This window comes from Phascolarctos cinereus, unplaced genomic scaffold (assembly GCF_003287225.1).
Source record: "Phascolarctos cinereus isolate Bilbo 61053 unplaced genomic scaffold, phaCin_HiC Scaffold_5;HRSCAF=322, whole genome shotgun sequence".
Lineage (NCBI taxonomy): Eukaryota > Metazoa > Chordata > Mammalia > Diprotodontia > Phascolarctidae > Phascolarctos > Phascolarctos cinereus.
Window position 1 is genome coordinate 454,941,675 of NW_027555958.1, and position 19,890 is coordinate 454,961,564.

General features: G+C 48.9%; 1 protein-coding gene across 3 annotated transcripts in view; it reads right to left on the minus strand.

Moving 5' to 3' along the window:
- Positions 1-15,295: 15,295 nt before the first annotated feature.
- Positions 15,296-19,890, minus strand: part of SSBP3 (single stranded DNA binding protein 3) — a 165,323-nt gene continuing 160,728 nt past the window's right edge. For all 3 annotated transcript variants that reach the window (XM_020987836.2, XM_020987834.2, XM_020987835.2), the window contains 4 exons: positions 18,357-18,435; positions 17,721-17,749; positions 17,373-17,474; positions 15,296-16,032 (listed from right to left, as the gene is read on the minus strand). In XM_020987836.2, the coding sequence (XP_020843495.1) occupies positions 16,003-16,032; positions 17,373-17,474; positions 17,721-17,749; positions 18,357-18,435 (240 nt within the window). In that variant the 3' untranslated portion in view covers positions 15,296-16,002. The remainder of the gene's footprint in view (positions 16,033-17,372; positions 17,475-17,720; positions 17,750-18,356; positions 18,436-19,890) is intronic.

Consider the following 19,890-nt stretch of genomic DNA (forward strand, 5'->3'; position numbering starts at 1 on the left):
GCCTTTTTTTTTTTAAATATCCTTAGCCAGGAGTGCCCAGTCCATTGTCCATCAGGAAATGCATCCAGGCATAGCGAAGGGTGTGCTGAGCCTTCTGGGAGGGCAGTGACTGTGCTGGAAAAGGCCTTGCTGGGGACAGCTGGCCTAGACCAGCAGGCACTGTTCCAAGCCATCCTGGGGAATTGGGTGTGCTGGGAGGGTCATGCTACAGGAATTGCCGCTGATGCCCCCTTGGGCTTCTTGTAGCTTCAGATACCTTAAAGCTGTGAGCTGGGCCTGGTTGAAGGCACCAAGTGCCCACGGATGCCACTGCTCCTGCCCACTTTCTCAAGATCCCTAAGTAAAGCCTCATTAGTCAGTGATAACTCCCCTCCCGTTGTGGAGGTTAGTTGCCCTCTTATCCCTGGCACTTTATCGTGATTCTCCTGAGATCCCCCACAGAGACCATGGGCATTAACCAGCAGGGGGAGGCCAGCCAATGGTGCCGTGAGATAGACACTCAGCAGCATCCTTCCTCAGTGGTGGAGTTTGACCTAACCTGGTCCTCATGCCCTCTCCACCCCCTGCCTCATTCTGCTGAGGACACATGCTGGCTGTGTGACTCTAGACAAGTCATTGCCCCCTCTGAGTATCACCTTCCTCCACTATCAGAGGGAGAGATGTGATGTCTGTAAAGTGACTTGTAAACCTTAAAGCACCATGAGAGTATTAGGAGCTTCCTAACCTATAAAATGGGGGTAATAGTTTTAGCCACCTCAGGAGTGCTGTGTGAAGATTACATTAGTTTATGGAGAAAACGAAAGGAGTTTGTGAATTTTAAGTGGGACCAGAATGGCAACTGTTATTACTGTAATTGTTGTTAATGAGCAAAAGTTATGGGGCAAGTCAGAGCTGTCCCTGGGCCTTGCACCTAGAGGCATGTGTGGGGATCACCCCGTTGTTTAATCCCTCATTAACCCAGAGAGGGAGAGGGACCTGTATCACCTCCCCAGCTATGGAATAAGAAAAGCAGAATTGGAACCGAAGTCCTTTGACTCTCAATCTGGGGCTCTCCCCAGCCCTGCACTGCCGTTCTTGAAAGATTGAAAGGTCATACATGAGGGGCAGCTTGAAATGAAGCCCCTGGCTAGCTGCCCCCTGGCAGAGCACAATCCTGTTATCATTTGCTCCCAGCTCTGGTCGCTGGGTGCAGGAGAGGATTTACTCTGAGGGCCTTTGCAGCTGAAGCACTGCCTGCCTCAGTCGGTGCTTCTGGAGCTGCCAAGGGGCTTCTGGCTGGCCTTGTAGCATTGGGGTAAGAATTCACCTGCTTGTCAGCTCAGGGGCGAGTTGTTTAAAAACAAAAACGAGAGCCATTCTTGTCTTGTGTTTCCAATAGCATTTAAAGGAGAAGAGTCGCTCATTTGGCTGGGAGCTGCAAGGCGTGTGGGCTGTGTGTATGTGTATGGGGTTTTGTGTGTGGTGTGTATGTGTGCGCTTGTGCGCATGTGACAGCTCAGGCCTGAGCAAGGGAGCTGCTCGACTTTATTGCTTTTTCCTGGCGGGGAGCCAGAGCCAGTCAAGGTACCATCTAGGCAGCTGTAAACAATCAGGGTGAGCCTTTGTTCCACTGGAAAGAGCAGCCGGGAAAATCCTAGACATAACATCCTCCATGCCTTCTCTCACGTGCCATCCAGTCTGAACTTGCTTGCACTGGTTCTTTTCTCCTTTTTCAAAAAGCGTTTTGGAGACAAGCAGGCCTTTCGCTCACTCACTGACACTAGTCTTCCCAGAGCATGGGCGGAATCCCTCCTTGTGGTCAGGGTGGGTCTGACCATGTCACTCTGGACCCCCATTTAGTCAACTCCACTGGCCTTCTGTCACCTCCACGTTCAAATATAAAATCCCCTGTACGCCTTTGAAAGCCCTTCCCAACAGGGCCCCTTCTTGCCGTTCTGGTTTTCTAAGGCTAAGACTTTACTCTTCTATGATACGATGGCTCTGGCATCCTGGCTGTCCCCTCCTCATCTCTGCGTCCCAGCTTCCCTGGGATACAAAAAGAGGCAAAAGACAGTCCCTGCCCTCAAGGGGCTCACAGTCTAATGGGGGAGACAACAGACAAAAATGTACAAATAAATTATAGACAAGACAAATAGGAAGTCATGGGGTTGGGGTGGGGGGCATTGGAATCACAAGGGGTTGGGGGAGGCTTCCTGGAGGAGGTGGGGTTTTAGTAGGAACTTGAAGGCCAGGAAGCAGAGATGAGGAGCATTCCAGGCCTGGGGGACAGCTGGAGAAAGTCCAGGTGTGAGGTGATGAGGTGATGAGGGTCTGCAGTGAGGGGGTGGCCTGGCGTATTCAAAAGATGCAGACATGAAATCGACAGGCCTTGACAACAGCTTAGATGTGGAGGGGCGAGAGGTAGAGGAGTCCTGAGGCACCGGTGATACGATGGTTCCCTTTACAGTGATGTGGAAGCTTGGAGGAGGGGAAGGTTTAGGGGGAAACATGAGTTCAGTTTTGGACATGTTGAGTCCAAGTCTCTTCCCCCCCTCCGTTTCTCCTCTCTTCTCTCCCCTCCTCTTCCCTCTCTGTCCTCTCCTCTCCTCTCTCTCCCACCTCCCCTCTTCTTCCCACTCTCTCCCCTCCCCTCCCACTTGCTCTCTTCTTCCCCCCTCCTCCTTCCCCCTTTCTCTCTCCCCTTCCCTCTTCCCTCTCTCTTTCTTCCCCTCACCCTTCCTCCTTTTCCCCCCTCCCTCCCTCTCTCTCCCCTGTATATTTCCTCTCCTCTCTCTTCCCCCATCTCTTTCACCCCTCATATACACACACACTCCTTTTCTCTCCCAGCTCTTCCCCACACCCTCCAGCTTACCCAAGAGTCCAGAACACCCAGTGATGGCTCTGGGGGCCAGAAGTGTCACTCCCACTTCACTTAAGGACTGACCAACTGATTATAGGGGGTGAGGTGTCTGTGCTGCACAGCAGACCAGAAAGGAACCAGTGCTGAGCTGTCAGTCTGGAAGACACGGGCCAGGCTTCAGACAGTGGCTAAATGGATGCCTGGAGGCAAATCATTTCACTTCTTTGAGACTTGGTTTCCAAAACAGCAACAACCTCACAGGCTTAGTGAGCCACTCAAATGAGATGATGGAGGAAAGTGCTTTGCAAACCTTGAAATGATATATAAATGTAAGTTGTTCGAAGATCCATGATTTCATCCTTTTTGGTAGCCCAGTAGAACTGTGATTAGAGACCAGATCTGGAGTCAGGAAGACCTGAATTCCAATCCTACCCAGTCATTTACTTGCCCTATGTCCCAAAGGGCTTTGCAAACCTTTAAGCTCTGTATATGTACTAGCCTTAATGCTGTGATTACTCTCCACACCAACGCAGAGCAATCTCAGCCCTTAGTGGTCTTGGACAGTAGTTACAGACAAAAATTTAGTCACCTGAAGGCAAACTTTTGATGGCAGAATAGAGAGGGAAGGAGGAATGGAAAGGGAACAAGCATTTATATATTTCTACCACGTGTCAGGGAAAAGGCCAAGGTCCCCCACTGTGTCATGGGCCATCTCCAGTCCTGATCTATATCTGGCCACTGCACCCAGAGGGCTCCGAAGGAGAGAGTAAGGCTGGGGGCTTTGCACAGCCCTGCCTCACTTAAATCAGTTCACTTGCAGATGGTGGCATTGCCTTCCTGATGTCACGGTCCTCTTCAAGAACAAGGAACAAACAATGCTATCACTATCCCACTATCTGCCCCCCCCCCAACAAAAATAACCCTCTAAATAATGATGCATAATCCAAAAAGACAGATTCCCACACTGGCCATGTCTCCTTCCACATTTAGGTTCGTGGCCTCTTTGGCAGGAGGTGTGTGGCCTTGCCTCATGTTCGGCCTCCTGGATTCATGGTTTATCACTGCATCAATCCGAGTTCTAGAGTCTTTCCAAGTTGTCTTTCTCCGTAATGTCGCTGTGTAAATCATTCTCCTGGTTCTGCTCACTTCTGTCTGCATCAGTTTATAGGAGTCTTTCTAATTCTCTCTGGAATGTTCCATTTTGTCATTTCTTGTGGCATAGTAATATTCCATTCCATTAATATATCATAATATATTCATCCATTTCCCAACAGGAGGATGGTACCTCCTTAGTGTCTAAGTTTTGGAAACTACAAAAAAGCTGCTATAGCATTTTTAAACAATCTTTCTTTGATCTTTTTGGGGTATGGGCCTAACAGTAATATAGCTGGACCAGAGGACATTTACATAGTATGGTTAGCCTTTGGGGTATAGTTCCAAGTGGATTTCCATAATAGCTGCACCAACAATGCACAAAGAGGCTTATTTTCCAGAAGTTGCAGTCAAATTTTGTCATTCTCTTCTATCATCTTTGCTAGTCTAATGGGTGTAAGGTGGAACCTTAAAAGTTGCTTCTGCTTGCATTTCTCTGATTTTTGATTAAGAACACTTTTGAAAAAAGATTATTTAATATTTTATTTCCCCCAATTACTTGTAAAAAGCATTTTTAATATTTTTTTTAAATTTTGAGCTCCAAATTATTTTCTTCCCATCCCTCCCCCCTCGTTGAGAAGATATGCAATTTGATATAGGTTATACATGCACAGTCACGCACATGTTGTGAAAGTAAGCACAGACCCAGCGAAAATAAGCATGATCTTTCAGGGGAGGAGATGGATATTCAACGAAATAGGGGAGTTCCAAACCTTCCTGATAAAAAGACCAGAGCTCAACAGAAAATTTGATCTTCAAATACAAGACTCAAGAAAGACATAAAAAGATAAACAGGACAGAAAGAAACAATGTGTTATTAATAAGGGCAAACTGTTTATATGCCTAGAAGGGAAGATGACACTTGTAACCCTTGAGAATTGTATTATTATTAGACCATGTTAAAGGGGTATACATAAAGGGGGTGGGTATAAGTTGATTTTGATGTAATGATCAAAAAAATCTAATCAAGTGGGTTAAATGGATCCAAGTAAGTGGATTAATCTGATCTAACTAAGAAGATGTACTGAGAGAAAAGGAAAGGAGGAAGTAGACAGGGTAAATTACATTACAGGAAAAGGCACAAAAGCCTATTACAGCAGAGGGAAAGAAGGGAGCATTGTTTGAACCTCACTCTCATCATATTTGGCTGAAGAAGAGAATAACATAATCAATTAGGTACTAATATTGGTAGACTTAGCTCTTCTCAACGATACAAGGATCTAAGACATTCCAAAGAAGTCATGATGGAAAATGCTATCTACATCCAAAGAGGGAACTATGGAATTTGAATGCAGATTGAAGCATGCTATTTTCTTTTTTTTTTTCTTCTGTTGTGTTTTATTTCCTCTTTCTGGTGGTTGCTCGTATTGGTTCTAATTCTTACTTACGACATCACTAATGTGAAAATAGGTTTAATAGCAATGTGTATGTATAGCCTATATCAGATTGCGTGCCTTCTTGGGGAGGGAGGGGGAGAAAAATTTTAAACTCAAAAGCTTATGGAAGTGATTGTTGATAAATCTAAATTAATTTTAAAAAATGTTTAAGAAAGAAAGTAAATGCAGACCAAGAAAACAAATAAAGTTAGAAAAATATGCTTTGAGCTGTATTAAGAATCCATCACTTCAAAAAAAAATAAAAAAAGAATCCATTACTTCTTTCTCTGGAAATGGATAGAATTTTTCGTCATAAGTCCTTTGGAATTGTTGTAGATTATTGTATTTCTGAGAATAGCTAAGTCATTCACAGTTGATCATTATACAATAATACTGTGACTGTGTATAATGTTTTCCTGGTTCTACTCATTTCACTTTGCATCAGTTTATGTAAATCCAGGTTTTTCTGAAAACACCCTGCAGAGCATTTTTTCATACAGTTGTTGACAGGTTGGATTTCATCATTTTAAAACCTATTGTTCATATCCTTTAACCATTTATCTATTGGGAATAGCTCTTAACTTTATATATTTTAAACAGTTCCTTATATGTCTTGGCTATGAGATCTTTATCAGAGAAACTTACTGCAAAGAATTTTTCCCTTGTTACCTGGTTCCTTTCTGGTTATAACTACATTAGATTTGTTTGTACAAAACCTTTTTAATTTAATATAATCAAAATTGTCCATTTTTTTCTTTTATTATCCTCTTTATCACTTGCTTAGCCATGGACTCTTCCCCTATCCAAAGATCAGAAAGGGAATTTCTTCCCTCATCCTCCAATTCATTGATGATTCCACCTTTCATATTTAGGTCCCACATCCATTAGGAGCTTATCTTGGTGTATATCGTGAGGTGTTAGTCTAATCTTCATTTCTGCCGGTTTTATCTTAACTGCTGTCCAGTGTTCCCAGCATTCTTTGTCAAACAGTGATTCCTTTTCCCAGTAACTTCGGTCTTTGGATTTACTGACCACTGTGCTTCTGTTGATCCCTGCTTCTGTGCGCTCTGCACATAATATGTTTCACAGATCGGATGTCCTTTTTTTAATCAGTATCAAATATAGCTTTAATGATTACTGCTTTGTAGTATGGTTTGAGATCTGGTACTGATCAGCCTCCACTCCCTCCCCATTTCCCTCTTTTTCATTTATTAACCTTGAGATTCTTTTTTTTTTTTAGAGGCAGTAATGATTGAATGACTTGCGCAAGGTCATATAGCTAGTAAGTGCCAGATTTGAACTCAGGTCCTCCTGAGTTCTATCCACCGAGCGGCTACCCCTACCCTTGAGATTCTTAACTAGTTAGGGGTTTTCTTGACCCCACCCCTAACCTAGCCTGGTTTTTGTGTTCTGCCTCCTACCTACTCCAGTGAACTCTTCCTATATAGTTTGTATTTACTTCTTGTTTCTTACTGGTGGAATGTAAGCTCCTTGAGGGCAGGGGCTGTTTCTTGTTGTTTTGTATCCCCAGTAACATTTGTTGAATTAAATTGAACCAAACATACCTTCCTGTTGATAGTGTATGGTTGCCACAGTGCCCTGAAGTCAGGAGGACCTGAGTTCAAACCCTGGGCAAGTCACTTAACCCCAATTGCCTAAAAAAAAAAAAAAAAAAAAAAAGATTAGTTTGTGCTTCTTGACCCTGGACAAGTCATCTCTCTTTTAGGGGCAGCTAGGTGGCGCAGTGGATAGAGAGTTCAAATCTGGACTCAGACACATAACACTTACTAGCTGTGTGACCCTGGGCAAGTCACTTAACCCTATAGCCAAAAAGAAAAAAAAAGTAAAAAAGAAAAAGATAGCGTATGGTTGCCAAGTATGGAACCATGACATTCCAAGAACTAAAGCTGCAGGGAAAGCAGAGCTCAAAAGATCAGTGATGTGTGAGGTCTGTGAACAGGTTGCCACGGAGGACTGAGGGTGATGTGGCTTGAGACACGTCATCAGCAGCAGGATGGAGGTGGGCTGGCCGGCCAGGGAGGGACAGAGAGGAGAACAGGTGGACAATCCCAACGTTGCCCCAGTATCCATGCGCTCTTAGAAGGCCCAGCAGCAGGCCTCCAGTATATTGGTTGGATGTTCTGTAAGGATTACAGAAGAGAAGCAAGAAGTACCCTGGATGAAAAGGCCTGTCATCATGTCTGCTGGTGGAAGGAGTCCCAGTGATGGGATCACCATCAGTTCCCTCCCAATCAATTCATTTCAATAGAGCAGCTGAAATTCCCCTCATTTTACAGGTGAGTAAAACACTGTTCCTCTAGTCTGTCCTCTCACAGCTTATATTTGTTTGTATATAAGTAGTGGAAAGAACGTTGGCTCAAGAGGCAGAGGACGGGGTTTGTGCAGGTGCCAACTCGCTGGGTCAGCCAGGACCTTCTTGGCCCTTAGTTTCCTCACCTATAAAATGGGCAGGTTGACGAGAAGGCCTCTGAGGTCCCTTCTAGCTCCAAGTCTGTGTTCTCACTGGGTTCTCCTACTGAGGGCAGGAACAGCTGCATTTTCCTGGGATTATGTCTCCCAGGGCCTGCACATAGTAGGTGCTTAACAAAAGTTTCCTGAATTGAATTTTGCCATTTTAAGGCTTGATGGAGTGTTTTTCTGACATGACTATCTACGAGGTACTGGGAGACTGACTGAGGATGGGTGGTAGGGGTGGGGAACAGGCTTATCAAATTGCCAGAAATTCCCCTGATCACCCCACTTTAAAGTCTTTCACAATCCTGCCTTCTGCCCTGGTCCTCTGTCCAATCCTGTCCCTAAACAGTAAGTAATGCCAACCCAGGGCGAGGAAGGAGGCAGGGTCCAGGTCACCGTCCTGCTCAGAAGTCTTCAGTGACTCCCTATCACCTTTGGGCTCACTTCTCAGCCTGGCATTTTCTGATCTTCCCCAATCCGGCTCTGGACCACTCTTCTGGTCTGGGCCTTGCTTCTCCTGAACCAGTGGCTCCTTTCAAGTCCAGGATTAAATATAAAGCTTCTCTTTGGAGCCCCTGCCCCATTTCCTGTCTCCTCTGCACTCTGTACAGGCCCGGATGCTGGCCTCTCCCGACTCCTGACTTCACCAGTGGTGCCTGGGGCCTGGAATCCCCCTCCATCCCTTGTCACCTCTGCCTCTGAGTTCTACTGGCTTCCTCCAAGTCTCAGCCCAAAGCCCACCCTCGGCAGGGGCTGCTCCAGTGACCCCCTCCCTAGGGCCTTCGCTCTGAGGTCACCTTCCGTCTCGCTGCTTATAGCTTGTCTGCACATAGTTGTTTGAATGTTTCTCCCCATTACAATGGAAGCCTCTGGTGGGCAGGGAGTGGTTTTCTGTTTTTGGTCTTTCTTTGTAGCCGGAGGGCTTAACATAGTGCCTGGCACATGGCAAGCGCTTAATAAATGCTCACTTCCTAGTGTGGCTTCAGCTGTGTGCTTTGGGAGGCGGATGGGGAGCTGGGGTCAGGTTCCTGTACCCCAGTTTCCCATGAGAACCTGGTCCCTTCCTGGGAAACCTGGTATCCAGAGAGACCTCCAGGGGTCTGGCAGACCCCCCAAGCCCAGGAGGCCCCAGAATCCCTCGGTCACCTAGCAGCTGGCCTCCCCTGGAGAGCCCCTGGTATCTCAGGAACGTTCCAGGAAATGAAATATTCCTCCAAGGAAGCAAGGCCAAGCCCTTCAAAAAAAAATTTTTATTCCTCTTTTCCAAGTTCTGAACATGCTGTGGGTGAAGCAATAAACAGGAAGGCAGAACAAGGAAGATCACTGCAGACAGGGATGTGGGACAGAGCCAGAGGTTCGGCCCTGTCCTAGGCTCAGGACTGAAGCATGTGGTTCTCCTGTCTGTGAATGAACATTCTGGGCCCTCCATAGCTGGAGTGCGATGTGGGGGGGGGAGACGGGAGGGGGAGGAGGAATGGGGGGTAGAGTGAGGAAGGACAGGGGGAGGAGGGAGGGAGCGAGCGAGCAGACACACTTTGAAGTTTGATCTTCGTTATCAGCATTTTCTCCATCACTTTCTTAAGTTTAGAAACCAAAAGAACAATAAATGAAGCCCCAGTCTGTAGCTTCCGCTGATTTCCAAGGTGTAAAAGCTCCCATTGAGCATCTCACAGGCTCTGACACACCACTGTCAGGCCCCAATTGACTCTATCCTCTGCCCATGCTGGGTCCTGCACAGCCCGGTCTCACTCCTGCCTCCCTGTTCTTTGCTCACACTGGTCCCCCTGCTTAGAATGCCCTCTTCATTTCTCTTACTCTGTTCAAAGCTAGGACATCCTTCAAGGCCCAGCCAAAGTCCCCTCTCCTCCAGGAAGCATTTCCTGATTGGCTTCACCCAAATGGATCTCTGCCTTTCTCTGACCCCTCCTGGGCTTTTTATATGTACCATGGGGGGCAGCTGATATGGTGGGGACAGAGCTGGGACCCAAAAGGATATCAGTAAAATAGAATAATGGGTCAAACCTAACAACCTGGAATCTATCCCTCTATTTAATGGGAATATATATAGTCATAGGACTATAAAATGTTAATTCTGGAAGGAGCCTCGGAACATTGATGGTCAGATCTGGATGGGGCCTATATGGGGCCAGGCCTAACTCAGGCTGGCCCAGTGATTCAGGTTCAGGGTTAGAATACTGTGAGATACTTGTGGACTGTAAAATATAACACAAGATGACATTGTTCATAATGAGATCAAAAAAGGACACAATTCATGGGTAAATTCAAATACAACACCATTCCCCTTCCCCTATGCAGTCAACACAGCAATCAGTGATGGGTCAGAAAGTCTTTGGGCAGAGTGACGAGAATTCTGCTAAAACCTCTTATGGGGAGACAGAGAAACAGAGAGAGAGGGGGGCAGGAGTGGAGTGGGGGACAGAGGAAGAAAGACACAGAGACAGAGAAGAGAGATAAAGAGGATAGAGAGGAAGGAAGAGACATAATGATAGAGACAGAGATGGAGGGGAGGAGAGACAGAAAAGAGAGAAGGGAGGGAGACAAAGAGACAAAGATGGGAGAGACACAGAGAGAGGGAGGCAGGGAAGGTGAGACAGCCAGAGGCAGGAAGCTTCCAAGAATAAGATTATGGTCCCTTGGTTCTGTCATGGCCCAACCCCATCTGGAGCCTTGGGCCCACCTTGATCAGCTGGAGAACACCTGGAGGTTGAAGGTCTTGGAGTACATTCATTCTTTGTGAGGATCAGTTGAAGGGGTGTGTGTGTGTGTGTGTGTGTGTGTGTGTGTGTGTGAGAGTGACTTGTCAATGCTTGTGGACAGGAGGCTTAGGGGGACATCTAAGAGCTCTTTTCAGGTATGTGAGGTGGAGCAGTGAACAAAGCCCTGGGTTTGGAGTTTGAGAGGCTGTTTGTGACCCTCAGTATGTCTTGCCTCTCAGGGCCTCAGCTTCCTCATCCTCGAAATGGGGGAGTTGAGCTAGGCTATCCCTAAGATGCTCTTCTGGATCCAAACCTGTGATCCCACCATGGCCCTGGATCTTGGGATTCTGTCTGCTTGACCCCGGAGGATAAATGTCTGCTGAATTTCTATTGAACTTCAAGCTCTTCAAAGCACTTTTCTCACAATATCCCTTGGAGGGAAATAGGACACGGGTTATTCTCCCCATTTTCGAGATGGGAAGGAGTTTAAGGGACTTGCTCTAGGTCACCCAGCCAGTGTCAGGGCCAGGCCTTTCGACTCCAAACCCCACGCGGCCCTCGCTCATGTTGGAATGAAGGTCAACATAGGGAGGTTGCACAGAGGAAGATTCCACTTAGCCTGAGGAAAAGCTTCCTAATAATCAAGGTGTCTCCAAGCGAAGCTGGATAACAACTTACTGGGGATGAGGCAGACAGGCTTCTTTGGTTCAGGTGGGGAGAGGTAATGAGGTATAGGGTCTATAGACTTGGGTTCTAATTCCACCTCTGCCACTTACTAGCCGCACAATATGGGCAGGTCACTTAACCTCTCTGGTCTCCTCAACTGTAGAACGGGGATGATAATAGCTGGAGTACCTACCTCCCAGGGCTGTTGGGAGGCTCCAGTGAGAGTCTAGATTTAAACCACTTTGCAGCCTTTAGAAAGCTTGGTGAATGTCAGCTCTAATCATGAATTCATTCCCTAATGACATTTTATGGAAACCCCCCAAAGTGTCTCATGCTATTCTAGAGAAGATGGAGGGATGCAGACTAGAAGGTGGATTCAGAGTCATTGTTAATGGTTCACTATCCACATGGCAGGAAGTCTCCAGTTCAGTGCTTCGGGGATCTGTGCTTAACCCTGGGCTACTCAGTGCTTTTTGTCAGTGACCTGAATGGGGGCATCAGTGGCATGCTCATGAAGTCTGCAGATGACAAAAAGTTAACACACTGGATGAGAGTCAGGATCTGCCCCAAAAAGGTCATGACAGGAAACACCAATAGGGCTAAAGCCAATAATATGAAATCCAACAGGAATCAATGTGAAGTCTTGCACTTGGGTACAAAAAATCAACTTCACAAGAATAAAATGGGGAAGGCACAGTTAATAATAATGATAGCTAGCACTCGCATAGCACTGAAAAGTTTACAAAGCCACTTACAAATATGATATCATTTAATTGGATGCTATTATTATCCCTAACTTACAGTTGATGAAACTGAGGCACAGACAGATGTGAAGTGACTCATCCCGGGTCACTGGACTACATCCAGAATACTATGTTCAGTTCTGGGTGACGTGATTTAAGGAGAATATCGACAAAGCTAGAAAAAGTTCAGAGGAGGACAACCAGGAAGGGAAAGGTTTGGAGTCTGAGTCAGCTGACTGGCTGAAGGAAATGGGTGTGTTTAGCTTGAAGACTCAGGAGGGACATGATAGCTGTCATCCACAGGACATGAGACGAGGGAAGGAGCTTTGAGCACCCCCTCATTTTATTATTTATTTTTATTTATTCTTTTTCAGGCAATTAGGGTTGTGACTTGCCCAGTGTCACACAGCTAGTAAGTCACCTCCTCATTTTAAAGATAAGGGAGCAGACCTCAAAAGGCTTGACTACCATCACAATCATGGAACCAGGATTTAAACCCAGTCCTACTGGCTGCCTCTCCAGGGCTTTCTGTAACACCGACAGCTCCATAGGGTGGGGACTTCTGGCCCCCATCCTTCTTCATCTACACCCACTGGATCTTCCTTACCAAGATTTGAGAAGCGACTAAAAGGAGCTTGCCGGATGCAGGGTTCAGACCTACTGCTCTGCAGGTCTTTGGAGGGTTTCAACCAGAGAACCGATCCCCAGAGAACAGGACTGGACTGGAGGGAAAAAAGGCCTGTCAGAGCCCCGGAAGACTTATTTTGGCCACACCCCAATTGTGAAGGGAAAAGGAACTACTGTCTCTAGACCTGGGGCCCTGAATATCATAAACAGCCTAGATTCTCTGAACAAGGTGCCAGTGCCCACTACCCGCTCCTCCCCTGCTAGGGCCCCTAAGTGGATTTATTTATTTATTCTTACACAAAAGCAGAGCAAAAGCTCATTGTTTTCATTAGCACATTGGGCTGATGAGACAAATGATTCGCTTTTTGTCTTTCTTCTGTGCCACAGAATTCAAATAAATTTGAGTTTATTCAAACGTGTCTTCCCTGGTTCATGAATGCAGCATCCTTTCTTCCATTTATTTGCACTGCATAAATCTTGAAGACCCAAGTTCAAATCCAGCTTCAGACACACTGGCCGTGATCCTGGGGTAAGTCACCCAAAGTGGGAAATAGCACCTACCCCCCGGGTTTTTTGGGGGATAAGATGAGAGTATTTATACTGAAGTGCTTTGCTCACGTGCCTGATAAATGCCATGAAGTTTTTTGCACATTGTTTCCCTCCTTATTGGGAGCTCTTGGGGGGCAGATGGTTTTTGCCTGACTCACAGTAGGTGCCTAATAAATGCTTATTGACCAGGTCTGCAGTTCGACTTTCTTAAGACACTTCATTCCTTTCTTGTCTTGTGTGAATTCTCTTTTGGTCACTGGTTGCAACCTTTGCCGGACTTTTACTCTTTTTACAGTGTGACACAGTAGGTATGATACAGAGCCAGCCTCAAAGAGCTGGGTTCAAATTTTGCTTCTGACACGTACTGTCTGTGGCTCTGGGGAAGTCCAGGCCGCTGTCTACAATGATGTTTGCCGAAGGTGCCCACCTGCCCAGGGCAGCATCCAGTCACTGTCCCCTGAGGGCAGGGACTGTCTTGCTTGTACCTGTGTTCTGTCATTATGGCAGCCAGGGCACCAAGAGGCGCAGTGACGCCCATTACAAGTTCTCCCCATCTGGGCCCCAGCTGTCATCTGGACGTCAGACCAGCGGCCCTTCTCGTTCTGAAGGTGGGTCTGCCCATTTCACAGAGAAGGTGACCGAGGCCTAGAGAGTCATCGTGGAGACGTGGCCAAGGTCTTTGTTGGTCACGTTGGAGCAGAACCACTCAGTGCGTCACGCCCCGGAGCAGTGCGGACGCAGGGCACCGGCAAGGAGCCAGACTGGGGACAAGCTCTTGGGCAAGGTCAGGGTGACGGGGCTAGATCTGCAGGCACAGTTTCTGTTTGCTCACCTTATTGACAGGAGGGGCTGGGGGTGGGGAGGTCAACAAGGAAACGGGCTAGCTGCTGCCACCCAAGGTTCCATTGTGTTTCCTGCAGCATGGAAGGGGGCAGGAGGGGAGAACCTGGGGCAATCACAGAGCAAGGCACTAAACAAAATCCAATATTTAATCTGGCTGCAGCAGCGGGGCTGACCTCTCTCCACGCCCTCAATCAACATGGCCCCAGTGGCCTTGCCCAACATGGCAAGATAAGCGCCTATTAACGTGAGCGGAGAAAAAGGCCCCCGAACCTAAACTGCCCCCCTTCCCCGTGATGAGCAGACTTTGGGAACAATTATCAGCTCCAGACTACAAGGTGAGGGGCGCCCTTACCCCCACCTGCTGCCAATAATGGTTACAGGTTCCCCATCACCCACAAAAGGGTCTCTGAGCCTAGCACTGTTTATAGGGGCTCAGAAAACAATGCCAAGTCGTGTTGGGATGGGGAAGCCAGGAAACAAGGTGTTCCCCTCCTCCTACTCTAGGGGAGACCCTCAAAGGGAGGTGTGTGGGGCTCTGTTCTGGGCTCCCCTCCAATGGCAGGTGTCACTAACCATTTGTAATGCTGCCCCTTCCTCTGATGTTCCGATGATAGGATCAGATGTTTAGAACCAAAGATGACCCAGAGACCCCTGAGGCTGTCTGCCAGAGCAGGCACATAGTAAGCATCAGATGGAGGTCCTCTGCTTCCAATACACCCTTATGACAACATTTCACTGTAATGTCAGGAGACTACAAGGACGAGATCCCTTCTACGGTCCCCCAAATACATGTGATGATAGCTACATACCTAAGAACTGTGCACCTGTGTCTCACTCTGTGGCCAGGCCTTTGAGGTCCTGGAATTCTATCATCTTAGAGCCCCAGAATCTAAAAATGTTGGGGAGTTCACCTTCATTCAGGGCACACCTTCTTCCTCCCAGGTTTCTGACTGGGGGTAGTCTAGCCTCGTGGAAAACATCCAAAAGAGTAATAAAGTCTGAGGTGTGAAGTGGGAGCAGACCCTCTCTAAAGATCTGAGGCAACAGAACTGAAGGTGAATGCAGGCCACAGTCCCAATGAGATGGTTACCCTATGGTCTTGCCAATGGCCTCCACCTTGACTGATTGGATAGGACAGAGCGTGTATATGTGTGTGGGTGTTCATCCATGGGAAGGGTGGGCAGGCACAGGCTGGATTCAGCTAGCAGAGGGATGCAGCTACAAAGGTCCCTCGAGGACCTGCCTCCCAGCTCTTCCCTGCCCCCTGGCCCTCCCTCTTTGGAAGAAGACGCCTTGCCGAAGGAAGCGCAGATTGTAAACTGTCCAGTTTATTATTAGGTCTTTAAATGGCTACAACAGACACCAGGAGATTTCATATCTAGACTAGCTTTCCCGCCATAGGGTCACAGCACAAACATACAACAGGGTTGGATTTTTTCCCTTTTTTTTTGTCTTTTTTCTGCCTTTTTTTTAAAAGAAGAAAGCAAAGAGGTTGATGGGGGGGTGGGGGAGAGGGGGTTGCTAGAAGCTTCCGTTTTTATTTCCCCAAAAACAACAAAACAAACAAACAAAAAAAACCCCGATAAAACAGAAACAAAAGAAAAATGAAAAGTGTCACGTACATAGAAGGCCCTCCTCGGAGGGGGAGGGGAAGGGGCGGGTGGGGAGGGGCCTGCTCCGCATCTTGAAATATATTCATTTTCTTTTAAGTTTTGTCCTTCATGTTTTATGGAATAAAAAGTTAAGCCTTTTTATTGCATGAAACTAAAACTGGGGAGGGGAAGGGGGAGGAGCTGAGGAGGCAGAAGGGGGAGGGGGGAAGGTTGAGAGGGGGAGGGGGGAAAGTCCCCCCCACCGTCTCCTGGCCAGTAAGTAACACCTCTCTTCTTCTTGCATAATTTCTGGAATCTTCCTGCTTGCCACGGCCGGCTTGCTCGGCATCCCGGAGAAGAGGAGGAGGGAGGAGGGAAGATGGAGAGGGAGGAGGGGAAGGGGGGGAGGAGGGGGGGGCGGAATCACACGCTCATCGTCATGCTGGGGGAATACTGCATGGGAAGAACACAGACATGGCCCCAGAGAGCCCGTCAGACCAGAATGTCCTCCTCCACATCAGCCCCCTAACAACAGGGACTGCCCCTAACCTAGGCTCTAAGGGTAAGGGCTGAAACGGATGGTTGTGGGTAGAGAATCTGGGTCTTGGAGAAGTCCATCCTTCCTCGGATGACTCCAGAACCCAGACCTGACCCCCCTCCCAGGTACTGACTAGGGAGTCTGGGGGGCCCTGTCTCACAGTCCCAGGAAAGGAATGAAGCAGTTAATGAAGATCACCAGCAGAACAGAAGTTTTGGGCAATGGGCAGTTTCATTTCTGTCTCTAGTTCTAGCGCTTAGAACATGGCGGGTGTTCAACAAACACTCATAACGTTAGGCCAGAAAGGGACTTTAGGAACAAATCATTTTAGCCCAACTGGCCTTGTTTTATAAGTGGGGAAACTGAGGTTCAGAGCTAGTAAGTGACTCCTCAGAGGGCCCAGAAGAAGTGAGTAAGGACTAGAGCCTGGGTCCACTAGCTCCCAGCTGGGGGCAGCTTCCTGGGCAGGCCTTGATGAATAGGCTTTGCTCAAAGACCCAAGGGTACCACTGCAAAGGTTCATAGCTTGAGATCTGGAAAGGACCTCAGAGACCTCTGGGTCAACTCCTCTCATTCAGAGGCAGTGGACAGGCCCGAGGTATGATTTGAACCCGGGCCCACTGTACCACACGGAGAAGGGCAAAGAAAGAGACAACTCTTCTTCATCAAGAATGGACTGAGATGGGGCAGCTAGATGGTGCAGTGGATAGAGCACCGGCCTTGATATCAGGAGGACCTGAGTTCAAATCCGGCCTCAGACCAAACACTTGACACTTACTAGCTGTGTGACCCTGGGCAAGTCACTTAAACCCAATTGCCCCCCCCCCCAAAAAGGGCTAAGACCTCAGGCATGTGGTCGGCACTTGCACCCTGGGCTAGTGAAATACGGCTGCCAACACCTCGAGGCCACCCCACCCCCAACACCTGCCACAGGTCAATTCTCCTGGCTTTGGCAGTGGACCCCGAGGTGGGGGCAGGCAGTGATTCCGGTGCTCCTGGGGATGGGGACTAGGGGTGTGCTTGCTCATAGGGAGGTCACCCCCCAAGGAAGCGGCTTTCCCCGGGGCCCCGACCTTCAGCTGAGGACACCCACGGGCTTGTAAAAGTGGAAGGCTCCCCCTCATGGGGAGCTCGCCACACAGCCTCAGGTCAGGTCTCCAGGCCCTTTGGGCAGAGGGCGGTGCTGGGGGGCTTGGGCGGAGCTCTGTACCCTGGGGGTGGCTAAAGGACCCAAGGGAGGGCGCAGAGGACTTACATTGTCATTTTGGAAGGAATGGAGGAAGTTTCCTCCTAATTCGCCATCATCTCTGGGAGTGCCGGGGGGGTTGCTAATGCCACTTATGTTGTTTGGGGAATTCTGCAGAGAGAGAAGGGAAAAAAGAGGAGGGGGTGGGGGTTAAAGTCACCGTGCCTCCTTCCTGTCCCCGCCCTCCCCAGACGAGGGAGCTCCATGGGGCTGTGAAGGGCATTCCCCGGGGACTGTACACAGCAGGTGCTTAACAAGGGCTCTCTCTCCTGTGTGCCAGAGGGCATGGCTGGGGGCCCAGGAGGAAATGGGGGTCCTGCCTGCCAGCCCCAGGGAAGAGCCAGAATGTAGACTCACTTTTGGAAGTCCGTCTATGTCACCTGACCCTGAAATGGAAAAAGAAACTCATTACATCGTCAGTGCATCTGTCCTGAGCGCTCCTCACGGTTACTGCAGAGGGTGGGGGGAAAAACCACAGCTCCTAGCCAGTCCCTTGCCCTACGGGGGCCTTTACCAGCCCTCAGAACACTGCAGGTCAGAGCTGGGAGGGCCTTAAAACAGGGGGTGTCAGAGCTGGCTGGGAGGGGCCTGGAAACAGGGAATGTCAGGGCTGGGAGGGGCCTTAGAACAGAATATTAACACCCCCTCCCCCACATTTTATAGATGAATTCACTGAGGACTGGAAGGGTGATACCCCCAGCTCCCAGACAGGGCTCTTCCCACCACCCTATTCTGTGTCAATGACTGCTCTTCCCCTGAAGGTCCTTATCTGGAAACCAAATGAGTTAAGGGTAAAGTCCACACTTGGTTTTCCCATCAGAATTGTCTGTTTTTCTTGGAGAAAAAGGGGGTGGGGAAAAGCCTGGAGTGGCTGACCACTGTTCCCAAATCTTAAACCCACACCTTTCTCTAAACAAAACCATCCCCCCTTCAAATGCAGCTTAAAGATTCTGAACGCCACTGTCGCCCCACCCCCTGCCTGCCTCTACTTACCTAAGGATCCATTCATGTGATGGGGCTCCATGCCGCCCATACCTCCCATGGGGCCATCCGAGCCGGGGCCCATGGGGAACTGAGAAGACAGAGGAGGGAAGGGGCAGCGTGAGACGGGCAGCTCAGCACCCCCCTACCTTCTGCCTCACATGTCCCAAGCCCTGGGGGCCTCAGCCCAGAACAAGGCTCACTCCCTTCCCTAAAGCAAAGAGGCTCCAGGAGGCCATCTTCGATTTTAGGTGATGGGGGGACTGTGGGGTGGCTGGGGCTGCTCTCTTCTAAATCTGAAATCGTGTGATTCTGGCAAGTGCTTGGAAAGCACTGTCCCCCGTCTCCAGGCCTTCTCCTCCCACTCAACCTCCCTGTTCCTCCAACCAGTACTGATCCTCGGGGTCTGACCAGGGCAGAAGACGGCGGGACCACAGCTCTGCTCCCTCTGCACCATTGGCACAGACTCAAAACTCACTGGCTTGCTGAGTGGCCATACCACACTGCTAGAATTATGTTGGGCCTGGGGTCCCACTAGAACTCCTGATCTTCTACCCCCAGGCTAATAAGTGTCCCTACACAACACTGCAGGAGAGGATGAGCAGGGAGGGGTGTGTGGACGAAGGAATCCTGCTGACCCACCCACCTTCCCCTTCCAGGTGGCAGGTTAGCCTGGCCACACCCCTTAGGATGGTCACTAACATCCAGTTTAAGGTTTGCAAAGTGCTGATCCTCACAACAACCCTGCCACTGTTATCCCCATTTTTCAGATGAGGAAACAGAGGCTGAGAGAGGCCTAGTGTCTCAGGCAGGATTTGAACTCAAGTATTCCTGTTCAAGTCACTGAGCCAATGGTGGCCAAGTCCCCCATCCTACCACCCCTCCCCCCGGGCTCTCTTAGGTGAATTCTGATTCACTTCCCACCAGGCTCACAGGAAATGGAGGGCAGCGCCTGGTTCACAGACAGGTGGCCAAGTGGCTCGAGGGCTGGACCTGGGTTCAAATCCTGCCTCCCACCAAACCAAGGCAGCATTTGCCCTAGGAGAGCTCACATTCTGTTAGTCACTGGGGTTTGTTGAGTCAGGGAAACCCCTGGCCGGAGGGGCCTGGAGGACCCTGGGCTCAGAGGACCGATTTCATTTGTATGTTTTCACTGGTCTGGGGGACAACTGGCACTGTGGACGGGCCCCTTCTGGTCTCAGCGTGGGTCACAGGTACAACCTGGCTCCTCCAGCTGCCGTCTCACAGTCTCTAGCTCATCCCATTCAGCGCTGGAAGGAATCTTAGATCTCCTCTGGTTTAATCCCCTCATTCTGAGGCAGCCCGGTCGCTCAGTGGTTAGAGCACTGGGCCTGCAGTCAGAAAGATCTGTGTTCAAATTCGGCCTCAGATACTGACTGGCTGTATTACCCTGGGCAAGCGTCATGGCACCTGTTTGCCTCAGTTTCCCCTTCTGTAAAATGGGGATGATAACAGCACCTACCTCCCAGGGTTGTGGTGACAACCAAACGAGGCCATGACTATAAAGTGCTTGGCACACAGTAGG